At 39.0% G+C, this 12,544-nt stretch overlaps 1 protein-coding gene and 1 long non-coding RNA gene across 2 annotated transcripts; both read right to left on the reverse strand.

The window, feature by feature from the left end:
* Positions 1 to 3,535: 3,535 nt before the first annotated feature.
* Positions 3,536 to 4,908, reverse strand: LOC119497362 (probable calcium-binding protein CML21). Its single transcript, XM_037785440.1, has 4 exons — positions 4,777 to 4,908; positions 4,557 to 4,668; positions 3,786 to 3,922; positions 3,536 to 3,674 (listed from the first exon to the last, which is right to left on the reverse strand). Exons 1-4 carry the CDS (start codon positions 4,906 to 4,908, stop codon positions 3,546 to 3,548), a joined length of 510 nt encoding a protein of 169 aa, XP_037641368.1. The 3' UTR covers positions 3,536 to 3,545.
* Positions 4,909 to 10,215: 5,307 nt separating this feature from the next.
* LOC119496692 lies at positions 10,216 to 11,415 on the reverse strand. Its single transcript, XR_005208778.1, has 3 exons — positions 11,238 to 11,415; positions 10,461 to 10,582; positions 10,216 to 10,348 (listed from the first exon to the last, which is right to left on the reverse strand). It is a non-coding gene; the product is annotated as an uncharacterized LOC119496692 (long non-coding RNA).
* Between the last annotated feature and the right edge of the window lie 1,129 nt (positions 11,416 to 12,544).

The following is a 12,544-nucleotide window of genomic DNA, read 5'->3' on the forward strand; positions in this document are numbered from 1 at the left end:
TCTTCTCTTCAGAAAAATGTGCAAAATGTGAAAATGAAAATGCTGGAATTTCCTCATTTTTGTTTCTTTATTGGTCACTTCAATATCTGTGATACCGAAATTCAGTAGGTCCTCAAGCTTACATAATAACCCTCATCTGTATGTGTTTAACCAAGTTTTCTTTCTCAGAACAAATGATAATGACATGTATATTTTATAGATGTGACTGTAAAACTGGTGCAAGTTGAATCTTCCAGTTTTTTTCATACAAATTTGTTTGAAAAAGTTTTGAGGCAATGTGGCCGAATTATTTAGTGCCGCAAATCACGATGAGGGCTGCTGCAAAAGTGACATACTCCTGGAAAGCAACAACACCATTTCTGTCGTCATCCAGCGCCACTTTTGAAATCTCTGTGCTAAATGAAGGAATACAATTTTAGATCTGTAAAAATATTGGCAACAGGTCATAATTCTCTTTCTAATATCTATTTTACATTACTGTGAAAACATCTCCTTCAAGCACATCATGATAACATTGTAATTTACTTTCAACCAATATCATTTTACCTGAGCAGAGCACTGACTGTGCTGCCCACCGGCTGCTAACAGGTAACATTACTAACTCTCCTCCTGCTGATTTCAATAAGGTTTGTTGTTCACAGTGAAGCTTTATCAGGGAAAAAATAGGGTGCGTCCTTTCAGGTTTAGTAGCAACATGCTATTGAGCGCTTTGTCTCAGGTCCAAAACAAACCGAAACATGATACAGCATGCGTATGAGTCATTCAATCAGTTCTTAAAGGGAAACGATTCTCTATTCCCATCACTAGCGTTTTCCCTGCCTGCCAAAGTGACGATTTTATCCACCACAACCAACAATTTATCCGCATTTGGGGGTGCTAATTTCAGACCCTGCTCACCACATGCTTTGAAGCTTTTGCTGGTGCAGGGTTGTCACCGACATCATTTTTTTGTTTAAAAAAACGCTCTATTTTGTGTCCCTGCATCCGAGACATAGGGGAGACTCGTGGTTACCCATAGAACCCATTTTCATTGAGATATCTTGAGGTCAGAGGTCAAGGGACCCCTTTGAAAATGGCTACGCCAGTTTTTCCTCGCCAAAATTTTGCGTAACTTTAGAGCGTTACTTTGCCTCCTTCCAGACAAGCTAGCATGGAGCAGATAATGAAGACTGGAGTTGAGAGCAGAAGCAGTCACCAATTAGCTGACTATCATATAGTCATGCACCCTGACCCCATGATGCTGATTCAGCATTCCCAGTATTGTTCTTCTAAGGTTTATTCAACTTCTTCAATCAACTATTTCTTCCGTATGTTTTTTGGCCTTTAACTAGTACCGCATACTTTTAGCTACAGAAACCGTTCAACTATCAAAATATTCAGCTCTTTAAGGACATTACTGCTATATCTTGACTTGTTTCAACTATTTATACTTTTTAAAATATTAAGGTTTTTCCACATTTTTTTTACAATGTAACTCAATGGAGAAAATCTTCAAATCCTCTTAAACCTACTCCACTTTGAAATGCTACTGCTTCCGCATACTTTCAGCTACAGACTTCATTTAAACTTTAAACGGGTTACAAGTCTTTGAACTATTAAGCTATGATTCAGCTTTTTGATAACTTTTACAGATTTTCATTTATCGCAGTTTACGTTTTATGAAATTTTCAGACCATTTCAGATTTTATAATGGGTGTGTATTGCGTGGATCGTTAAGGCTAGAGCACGGACATCATCGTTAGAGTGGAGCAGAGCTTAAAAATCTTTTGAGAATTATCCAAACAAATTGCTACCTAGCCCACAACCTCCACTCCTTATACACAATTAATACATCAAAACGTAGGTATTTTTGTCTTCTTTCAGATGATGTGCCCATTTAAGCAATAGGTCTTACAGTTTGGGATTTATCTCCTTCAAAGCACCAAGAGATCCCTTCCTCTCTCTCATCCGCTGCAATGTTAATTCACCTCTAAAAGTCTGGAACAAAAACTCAACAGTGGAGACTTTTTAGACTGCCAGTGCTCAGTCATTTTTAACTTTATCCACACAAACGACACGTCAACATCTTTATCAAAGTCTTGGGGTGCTCAAACTGAAGAGATTTTAGCTATACAATGTATAGTTTTTAACTGAGGGGGTCTTTTTCAGGTAGTACCTTCTCTGTGTTTTCACCAGTCATTCCCAACCATGACTCAGCACTTTCAGACATAAACAGGTATTTCTGACTGGCTGATTTGACAGCAGTCTCTGCCTGTCTCTGATTGGTGCATTGCGCTTAGGCTCTTTTTAAACTGTACAAGTTTAATTTCTATTTAAGCCTATACAGTTACTGTCTGCCTGATCAGTCTCTGCCTCTCTGATTTAAAAGTACCTCTGTCTCTGTCTCTCTCTCTCTCTCACACACACACACACACACACACAGAAGGTAACTGTATCTCAACAGGGAACTCAGGACAAGTTTTTTTTTCAAAATAAAATCTCTATAGAGTAACTCTATCTACTATATTTTGTCTAACGACTTACAATTTTAAAAGTTCTAGCTGATGCTACTACTACAACTATTATTGATACTACTACTGTTGCTGCTGCTGCTGCTACTACTACTACTACTACTACTACTACTACTACCGCTACTACTATTACTACTACTGTTACTGCTACTACTACTACCAGTGATGTTACTGCTACCACTACTGCTACTATTACTACTGCTCCTGCTGCTGTTCCTACTGCCTCAACTACTACTATTACTACTACTACTGCTCCTGCTCCTTCTGCTACTACTACTACTACTACTACTGCTCCTGCTCCTTCTGCTGCTACTAATACTACTACTACTACTACTACTACTACCGCTACTACTATTACTACTACTGTTACTGCTACTTTCCACCCAAATACCACTTTCTGTGTAACAACTTATAGTTTTAAAGGTTTATTTCACCCAATACTTCTCTCTTCCTCTCTCTCTCTGTCTCTGTTTGTGTTTAGCAATGCAGTTCATCTGTCTGATATACATAAAAAGCATTTCTTTGTTCCGCCTATTCAGGAAAATTCAAATTTACCACTTTTGACAGTATTACAGTTTAGCTTCCAGCTTTTCTAGCAATGTATTTAATCTTCTAGGGTTTTCAGTAGTGCAGTGCAATGCATTTGAGTTGTCAGCATTCCCACGCATTTTCAGCAGGAAATGCATTTTCTAGTTTCTGTTGTTGTTGTATATCTTCTTGTATATTGTATATCCTTGTAGCCCATATGAATATGGTTTCAGGGCATTACTGTAAAAGAGTTTAATGCTCAGTCAATTATACCTGAATAAACAATGGTTGATGGTGATGATGACATTCTAGTCTTTCAATACCACATAATAACCCATCTTCATCTGTATGTGTTTAACCAAGTTTTCCTTCTCAGAACAAATGATAATGACGTCTATATTTTATAGATGTGACTGTAATAGTGGTGCCAGTAGTATCACTCAGTTTTTTTCATTGAGTACAAATTAAATAAGGCAAGAAAGTTCTGGGGCAATGTGGCCAAAGGATTTATTCTTTGTTACTGACCATCGCGTAGAAGTCTACTACAACAGTGAGAAACTCCTCGAAAGAAACAACACCATCATCGTCGGTATCCAGTTTGCTCATCAGACTGTCCAATGCAGCTGTGCCTCTGGGCTAAAGAAAGAAAAACAGAAGGAGTTGTAAGTAGATTGTAAAACATAAAACATTTGTTAAAGAGGCATTATCAGCTCTCTATTGCAATAGCGCTACATCTTCTCTACTCACTGCGTCAGGAAACTCTTTGTAGAGTATGACACAAAGGTCTCTCCTGGTCAAAGTGTCTGACTCTCCTTCGTATCGAGCGTACTTCTCGAAGTTGTCCTTGAGGAGTGCCATTCCTTGTGAGAGGTTTGACTTGTTGGCTGAAACGAGAAAATAGCGTTGACTGTGTATTCCAGTGTTTATTTATTTACATGGTGGTGGTAATGCATTAATGTATTGCAGTTGGATGAGCAGCTTGTTAAGATCAGGAATGTTACCGCCCAACACACTTCTTCATTTGTTTCATGAATAGATCTGATTATTTTAAAAATGCAGTCAGTACAAGCTAAACCAGATTTTCTTTCTCTTTAAATGTTGCTCTTTTGTTGCCTTGCCCCTCAGTGGTTTTCTTCTGAATGGCTTTGGCTCAGCTCTGTCTTATTCTGTCTTCACTCTCAGTTTTTTTCCCCAGAATTCTTGGTTGCCTTAATTTACTGAATTGCCATCAAATTCACTATTGTCGCTATTTTAATAATCAAATTAGCATTGTTATAATCTTACCATAGATTGACACGTTAATCCTATTCAGTGATACTCAAAGCCATCAAGCCTACATAATAACCCATCTTCATCTGTATTTGTTTAACCAAGGTTTACTTCTATGAACATGATAATGACATGTACTGTATATTTTACAGATGTGACTGTAATACTGGTGCAAGTTGGATCACTTAGTACAAATTAAATAAGGCAAGAAAGTTCTGAGGCAATGTGGCCAAAGGAGTCATTCTTTACTATATATCAGATGGACGTCTTCTACAATAGTGAGAAACTCCTTGAAAGTAACAACAGCATCACGGTCGGCGGCCAGCTGGCTGAACAAATCTTCCACTTCAGCGTTGCCTTTCTAAAGAAAGAAAAACAGGAGTTGTTAGTGGATTGTAAAACATAAAACATTTGTTAAAGAGGTATCCACAGGTCACCATTGCAATAGTGCTACATCTTTTCAACTTACTGCATCACGAAACTCAGTGTTGAGCAGCAAAACAAGTTCTGTCTTGGTCAAAGTGGTATTGTCTCCTTCTAGTATAGCGTATTCATTGAAGGTGTCGACGAGGAGGCCAAATGCATCTTGGAGCTCTGGCATGTTGGCTGGAACGAAAAAATAGAAAATAGTGTTGACTGTTTACTCCTGTGTTTATTTATTTATTCATGTTACATGGCGGTGGTAATGCAGTAACGTGGTAATGCTTCATGCTACATTTAAACACATGGGTTGGCTCTTGGATGAGCAGCTTGTTCAGATCAGGGATGTTACCGCCCAACACACTTCCTCATTTGTCTCATGGATAGATCTGATTATTTAAAAAATGGATTCAGTACAAACTAAAAGTCTTATTTTGTTCCTCTCTAAATGTTGCTCTTCTGTTGCCTTGTCATCTTGTCTCTGTCCCTCAGTGGTAAATACTACATTTCTGAATTGGTAGTTTGGTGTGACAGGCAAATCTCTAAATGTTTCTGAAACAATTCAGGGCATCTAATCGCTGCTTGCATTCACTTTACTGGTTGTTTCTTCTCAATACACTATTGTCGCAATTTTAATATTTAAATTAGAATTGGTATAATCTTACAATAGGTTGACATGTTAATCCTATTCACACGTAGCACTCCACATAGTACACAAACCACACCCAGAAGCTCATCATGCTACATATTATGTATCAAGTATTTAGATAAATTCAATCCAAAATGGTCAATGCTATATTTTAAAAAACATTTAAAAATGTTTTTTTCCACTTACCAAAGTTGTACGATAACTTCGAGAGGTCAAGATGGTGGAAGAGAGGGATTTGTGAAGAGAGCACCGACACAACGTCCTTAAATGCAGGTTGACACACCTTCTTTTCAAGCCCCCACCCTTCTTTCTGTCTTTTTTCTCACGTAAGCCCCTTCCATACCAATAATACCAGTTTGGGAAGTATTGTTATGTAATGGTGATCAATATTATCTTCTTTCAGTCTGTACAATAAGGGAACATCAAATGTTCCTGATACATGGATATCCATAACCTGTAAAGACTTTTCTTTTTAACTCAACCTGAAAAAGAATATCTGTTTTCTTATTTCAGTTTAAATGTTGACTCTAAATTACAGAATAATTTCCTTTATAGTCAAACTAGCACAGCTGGTTTTGCAAAGGTCATTGTCCCAGGGTTGTAATACATTACTGCACGCAATAACCCTGACAGGCATTCTATAGATAGAGTTGGTAAAAGGAAAACCAACTTGTAAATCAACATATCAATGTCTTTATTTTTTTGTTGTTTAAAATCTGCACTATTAATTGGTGAATATTGCTTTTTATTTCTTTGATTTAGATCTATTTCAGTTGATGTTTGCATTGATTGTTGTTATTGTTTATTTTCCAGTCAAATGTCACTTAGTGAATTACTTTTCAACTATTTGAAAGACCTCCATGCATCCGTTGAGCATTTCTACCATGATGCTGCTGAGATGGTCGTCCTTCTGGCAGGTTCTCCCATCTCTGCAGAGGATTTCCGAAGCTTTCTTACAGCGACCGATTGGTTCTTGGTCACCTCCCTGACCAAGGCTCTTCTTTCTATTTCACAATTATTGAGGCCACTGCGCTCCTGGGAACACTGGTTTTATACCCTTGCCCTGATCGATGTCTCACCACAATTCTATCACGAAAGTGTAGGTGTGCCTTCCTAAACTACGTCCAATCAGTTCAATTTGCCACAGGTGGAATACAATCAAGTTGTAGAAGGATAATTAAAGAGGACCTATAATGCTTTTGTGTTTCTCCCTTTCCTTTAGTGTGTTATACAGGGTTTTTCCTGCCTCAAAATGAGGCGGAGGTGGTACCATCCTGACCTCGGACCATCTAAGGGGGTCGGCATGCTCCCAACCAGCTGCTACATTAAAGTGATGAACACATTCTTTTGGTACTTTATGTAGATTTTGATGCTAATACTGTTATACTTTAGTAACATTTTGAATGAAGGACATTTACTTGTAACAGAGTATTTTTACACTGCGGTATTACTTTTACTTAAGTAAAAGATCTGTGTACTTCTTGCACCACTAAACCACCAATCTAAAAAATTTAGTCATAATTGGTAATAATTGGTTGTCACACCCACAAAGCATGGTAAACGAGACGGACCTGTGTTTCAAGACGGGTGGATTGCACATCGCCGACCCCTGTGACACTGACAGTTGCGCCCGGAGCAGGAGGCCTCTCCCTCCCCGTGGGAAAGACGGCACATCAAGCACTAGTCAACGACCCTGCAGAGCGTGAGACACTTTCGCCTTTCTGAGCCGAACAGTGTGCGGACCGTCGCAGAGGAAATGCGCCCGGCGAGTGCAAGCCAGCCCACTTGTTTAGAAGTGTAAATAAACTCAGAAAAAAAAGTTCGGAAATTTGTGTTTGGTCGATTATTTCTCTCGTTACAATGCAAATTGGCATTGTGTTTTACATCGTTGGAAAGCCTGTTTATTTACCTTCACAATGATGTCCAACCTGTAAGGGTCATGCATTTGTGGGACGAGCAGCACAGCTGATTATGTGGGTAGCGCCCAAGTAAAATTTGCCAAAATTCTCTGCCAATGGTAAACAGTGTGTTCTCCTGTTGGTATTGACTCTTGTTTTGAGTTGTTTGGTGGATTGGATGATTGAGTCAATCAGTAACAAGGAACAAACAAGACATAATGGCAATTTTACACTTTATTCATTTAATACACCGTCAGGAGCCTCAGTAGTAGTGGAAGATCCATACGCAGCAACAACAGCCTGGCACCTCCTCCACATGCTGGTCACCAACTTGGTCACACGTTGCTGTGGGATGGCGTTCCATTCCTCAACCAGGATTCGTTGCAGGTCAGCCAGCGTGGTTGTGTGTTTCCTCAATGATGTCACTGGCAAAACAAGGCTTGTCATCATTGAAGGCCATCTCAATGCAGTGAGATATCGGGATGAGATTCTGCAGCCAGTGGCGATCCCATATCTCCACAATCTGGCACCTAACTTCATCCTCCAAGATGACAACGCTTGCCCCCACAGAGCCAGGGTTATCACAGACTACCTCCACAATGTGGAAGTAGAGAGAATGGAACGGCCTGCCAAGAGTCCACACCTCAACCCAATTCAACACTTGTGGGATCAGCTTGGGCGTGCTGTACGTGTTAGAGTGACCAACACAACCACGCTGGCTGACCTGCAACGAATCCTGGTTGAGGAATGGAACGCCATCCCACAGCAATGTGTGACCAGGTTGGTGACCAGCATGAGGAGGAGGTGCCAGGCTGTTGTGGCTGCGTATGGATCTTCCACCCGCTACTGAGGCTCCTGACGGTGTATTAAATGAATAAAGTGTAAAATTGCCATTATGTCTTGTTTGTTACTTGTTACTGATAGAGAGTTCAATCATCCAATCCACCAAACAACTCAAAACAAGAGTCAATACCAACAGGAGAATACACTGTTTACCACTGGCAGAGAATTTAGGCAAATTTTTCTTGGGCGCTACCCACATAATCAGCTGTGCTGCTCATCCCACAAATGCATGATCCTTACAAATTGGACATCATTGTGAAGGTAAATAAACAGGCTTTCCAACGATGTAAAATACAATGCCAATTAGCATTGTAACAACAGAGAAATAATCCACCAAACACAAATTTCCAAACTATTTTTTCAGAGTTTATATATTCGGTTTATTATGAAACTGTTAAGGCACACATGTAGAGGTAGATGGAGCGTTTTTCACAAACGCAGACTGCCGCTTTCAACGGCATTTATAAACACCATCTGGCGATATAAAACTATAATAAAACATTGAACGACGGGGAAAAGGAGTTTTGTTTACTTTGGTGACTTTTTTCAGTGGTTGTAAAGACGTTACCAGCAGAAACCCTTTTGTTCCCGCTTTGCTGTCGTCCAACTGAAAACAGACGGCTTGTCTCTTCTTTGGCAGTTTTGGCAGCACCTTTCCTGGTTTACTGTGCTGGTTACAGTATGTTACAGCGCCACCACAACGGCGTAATGCCGCAATTGCAGTTACAAATGACAGAAATCCTCCAAGTGTAATGCTTGTTAGAAAATAGTGTTTTCCATGAAGACACTCATCACAGTGTTGTTGAGAGCTGGAGGTGGGGCAAAATTTGACAGAGCCTTCGTAATTCTCTATGCAGGAGGAACCCTGGTTATATAGTTTATTGTGCATGTAAAAGGTCTGCAAAGTTAAAAAGCCCAAAGTCCATGCCAAAGGGAGTCACTCTCCCCCACAGAAACACTGCTCCTGAACTGCCTGAAACACCTTGATTGAAGTCCTGCATTTTCTTCTGTAACGTGATGATGTCACAAAGTACAACAATTGCATAATACCTGCCTAGCAGCTAGTTTGGCACGCCTTCAAACAGTTTAGTTCTTTAATCAATCACAGCAGTGGGCCAGCTGACCAATCAGAGCAGCCTGGGCTTTTTCAGGAAGGGTGGGGCAGGAGTTCAAACAGAGCATTTCAGACAGAGGGTGAGAAAAGGTGCTGCAGCACAGCCAGTATGAGAAAAATAAAGTGTTTTTTGAACATTAAAGCATGTAAACATGTTCTAGTAGAAACCAAAAATACAAGTATGTGCCAGATACTAGGCATAATAGTTCCTCTTTAAAGCAAACAGGATGCACCTGAACACAATTTGGAGAGCCACAGCAAAGGGTCTGAAGGAGAGATTTCAGTTTTTGATTTTTAATACATTTGCAAAAGGTTCCAAAAACATGTTTTCACTTTGTCATTATGGTTTATTGAGTATAGATTGATGGGAAAAAATGATATTTTATCTATTTTGAATTATCTACAACACAATAAAGTGTGCAAAAAGTGAAGGAGTCTGAGTACTTGAAGCTACATGGATACCCATAACCTGTAAGGATTTTTTAAATTAAACTTAACCTGATTTCGGGGGAAATTTTGACTATAAGTTTGAGAATAATTTCTTTCATTAGTCTAACCCAGCTGGCCTTGCAGGGTGGATCCCAGGTCTATAGTAAACTACTGAATGCAATAACCCCACACATAAGCCACATTGACAACCATATTGTCATAAGAATTTATGACACTAAATGTACCTGACTATAATTTAGGGTACTGTTATTGACTTTATTATAGCTTTTTGCACCACTAATTCAATCTCAGAAGTGCATTAATTTGTCTCCTCTGACATTCAGAATCAGTGATACTCAAAGTCGGCACATTTCAATTCCATCAAGCCTGCATAACAACCCATCTTCATCTGTATTTGTTTAACCAAGTTTTCCTTCTCAGAACAAGATAATGACACGTACTGTATATTTTATAGGTGTGACTGTAATACTGGTGCAAGTTGGATCACTTAGTACAAAGTAAATAAGGCAAGAAAGTTCCGAGGCAATGTGGCAAAAAGGATTTATTAAGCACTGATCATCATGTTGAAGTCTGCTACAATAGTGACAAACTCCGTGAAAGAAACTTCACCATCAGGATCGGCAGCCATCATAGTGAACAAATTCTTCACGTCAGGTTTGTCTTTGGGCTAAACAAAGAAATACAGAAAGAGTCGTAAGAAGATTTGTAAAACATAAAACACATGTCAAAGAGGCATCCACGGCTCTCCGTTGCAATAGTGCTACAACTGTTCTACTTACTGTGTCAGGGTATTGTTTGTTTAACATTTCAGCAAGCTCTTTCTTGATCAATTTCTTTGGGGCTCCTTCATAGTAGAATCCCAGGAGGATGTCCATTGCATTGCAAAGCTCTGACATGTTGGCTGGAACAAGAAAATAGTGTTGACTGTATAATCCAGGGTTTATTTATTCATGTTACATGGTGGTGGTAATACAGTAACGTGGTAATGCTTCATGCTACATTTAAACACATGAGTTGGACTTTTGGATGAGCAGCTGTTCAGATCAGGAATGTTACCGCCCAACACACTTCCTCATTTGTCTCATCAATAAAAATTATTGTTTTTTCTATAAAATGGATTCACTACAAACTCAAATTCTTATTTTGTTCCTCTCTAAATGTTGCTCTTCTGTTGCCTTGTCATCTTGTCTCTGTCCCTCAGGGGTAAAAACTACATTTCTGAATTGGTAGTTTGGTGTGACAGGCAAATCTCTAAAAGTTTCTGAAACAATTCAGGGCATCTAATCGCTGCTTGCATTCACTTTACTGGTTGTTTCTTCTCAACACACTATTGTTGCTATTTTAATATTCAAATTAGGATTGGTATAATCTTACAATAGATTGACATGTTAATCCTATTCTGACATAGCACTCCACACAGTACACAAACCACACCCAGAAGCTCATTCATGCATCTAGAAAATGCTACATATTAGGTATCAAGTATTCAGACAGATTAAATCCAAAATGGTTAATGCTATCATTCAAAAAGAATTTTAAAACGTATTTCCCCTTACCTATATATCTTCGAGAGGTCGAGAGGTTCAGACGGTGGAAGAGAGGGATTTGTGAAGAGAGCACAGACACAAACCTTTTTAAATGCAGGTTGTCAAACCTTCTTTTCAAGCCCCCACCCCTCTTTCTGTCTTTTTTCTTGAATGTACTCTTTCCTGCTTTTCCTCTAACGTAAGCCCCGTTTAAAACCAGTGCTACCAGTTTGGGAAGTAATGTTATATAATGGTGGTCATGTAATCTTTTTTCAGTGTGTACGATAAGGAAACATCAAATGCTCTTGATACATGGATATCCATAACCTGTAAGGACCTTTTTTTTTAACTCAACCTGAAAAAATATCTGTTTTCCTTTTTCAGTGCAAACATTGACTCTAAGTTCCAGAGTCATTTTCTTTATTGTCAAACGAGCACAGCTGGTTTTGCAGAGGTCATCGTCCCAGGGCTATAATACATCACTGCACATAATAACCCTGACAGGCATTCCATAGGTAAAGACGCAGTATGTTACACACAGCTCTCTCCAGACTTGTCATATACATGCCAGGGTTGAGTAGCATTTCTTTCACAACAAGGCTCCAAGAGTTGCTAAAAGGAAACCCAATTGTAAATGGAAATGTCAATGGAAAAAGGAATTCCCTTTCATGTTCTTGTTTAAAATCTGTACTTTTAATTTGTGAATGTTGCTTTTTATTTCTTTGATTTAGATCTATTTCAGTTGATGTTTGCATTGATTGTTGTGATCATTTATTTACCAGTTAAATCTCACTTACTTTAATTGAAGCTACTTAGCAGAATTTCAGGAGCAGGACCAAGCCTCAATAAAGCCACTCCCTGATTTCCATAAACTATTTAGCCTCTCCAGAGGCTGTAATTGTCGGTCTACTTCTCCACCCATCAACACAAAAACCTGGTACAACTCACCTGAACCTTATTTATAGAACTTGAGATAGAATTTTAGGAATGGTTACAACTTCTACTAGAAAACTGTTTTTGTGAGTCTTTTGTTTTTAGACAGATTCCTAACTTAACTAAAACACACCATGGAGCATAAGAGTGAGGGTGTCTTTATGCTCTTTTCTGAGCTAAACAAAGTTTCAGATTTCTCTCTTCCTCAGTGTTTTTCTCATTTTTCCTCACTTTAGTTGCTACATTTTGATTGATTAGTTTAGCCCGTCTGTGTTTTTTGGGCTTCCTCGCAGCTTTCAGTTCTACAAGTTTTGAAGGGCTATGAACACTTTGAATCATTCAGAAAGAGTTGTCGTGGTAACTCATGAGGCATATGTAGCAATAACGAAATGACGTAGATATTG

Source organism: Sebastes umbrosus, chromosome 11 (genome assembly GCF_015220745.1).
Source record: "Sebastes umbrosus isolate fSebUmb1 chromosome 11, fSebUmb1.pri, whole genome shotgun sequence".
NCBI lineage: Eukaryota > Metazoa > Chordata > Actinopteri > Perciformes > Sebastidae > Sebastes > Sebastes umbrosus.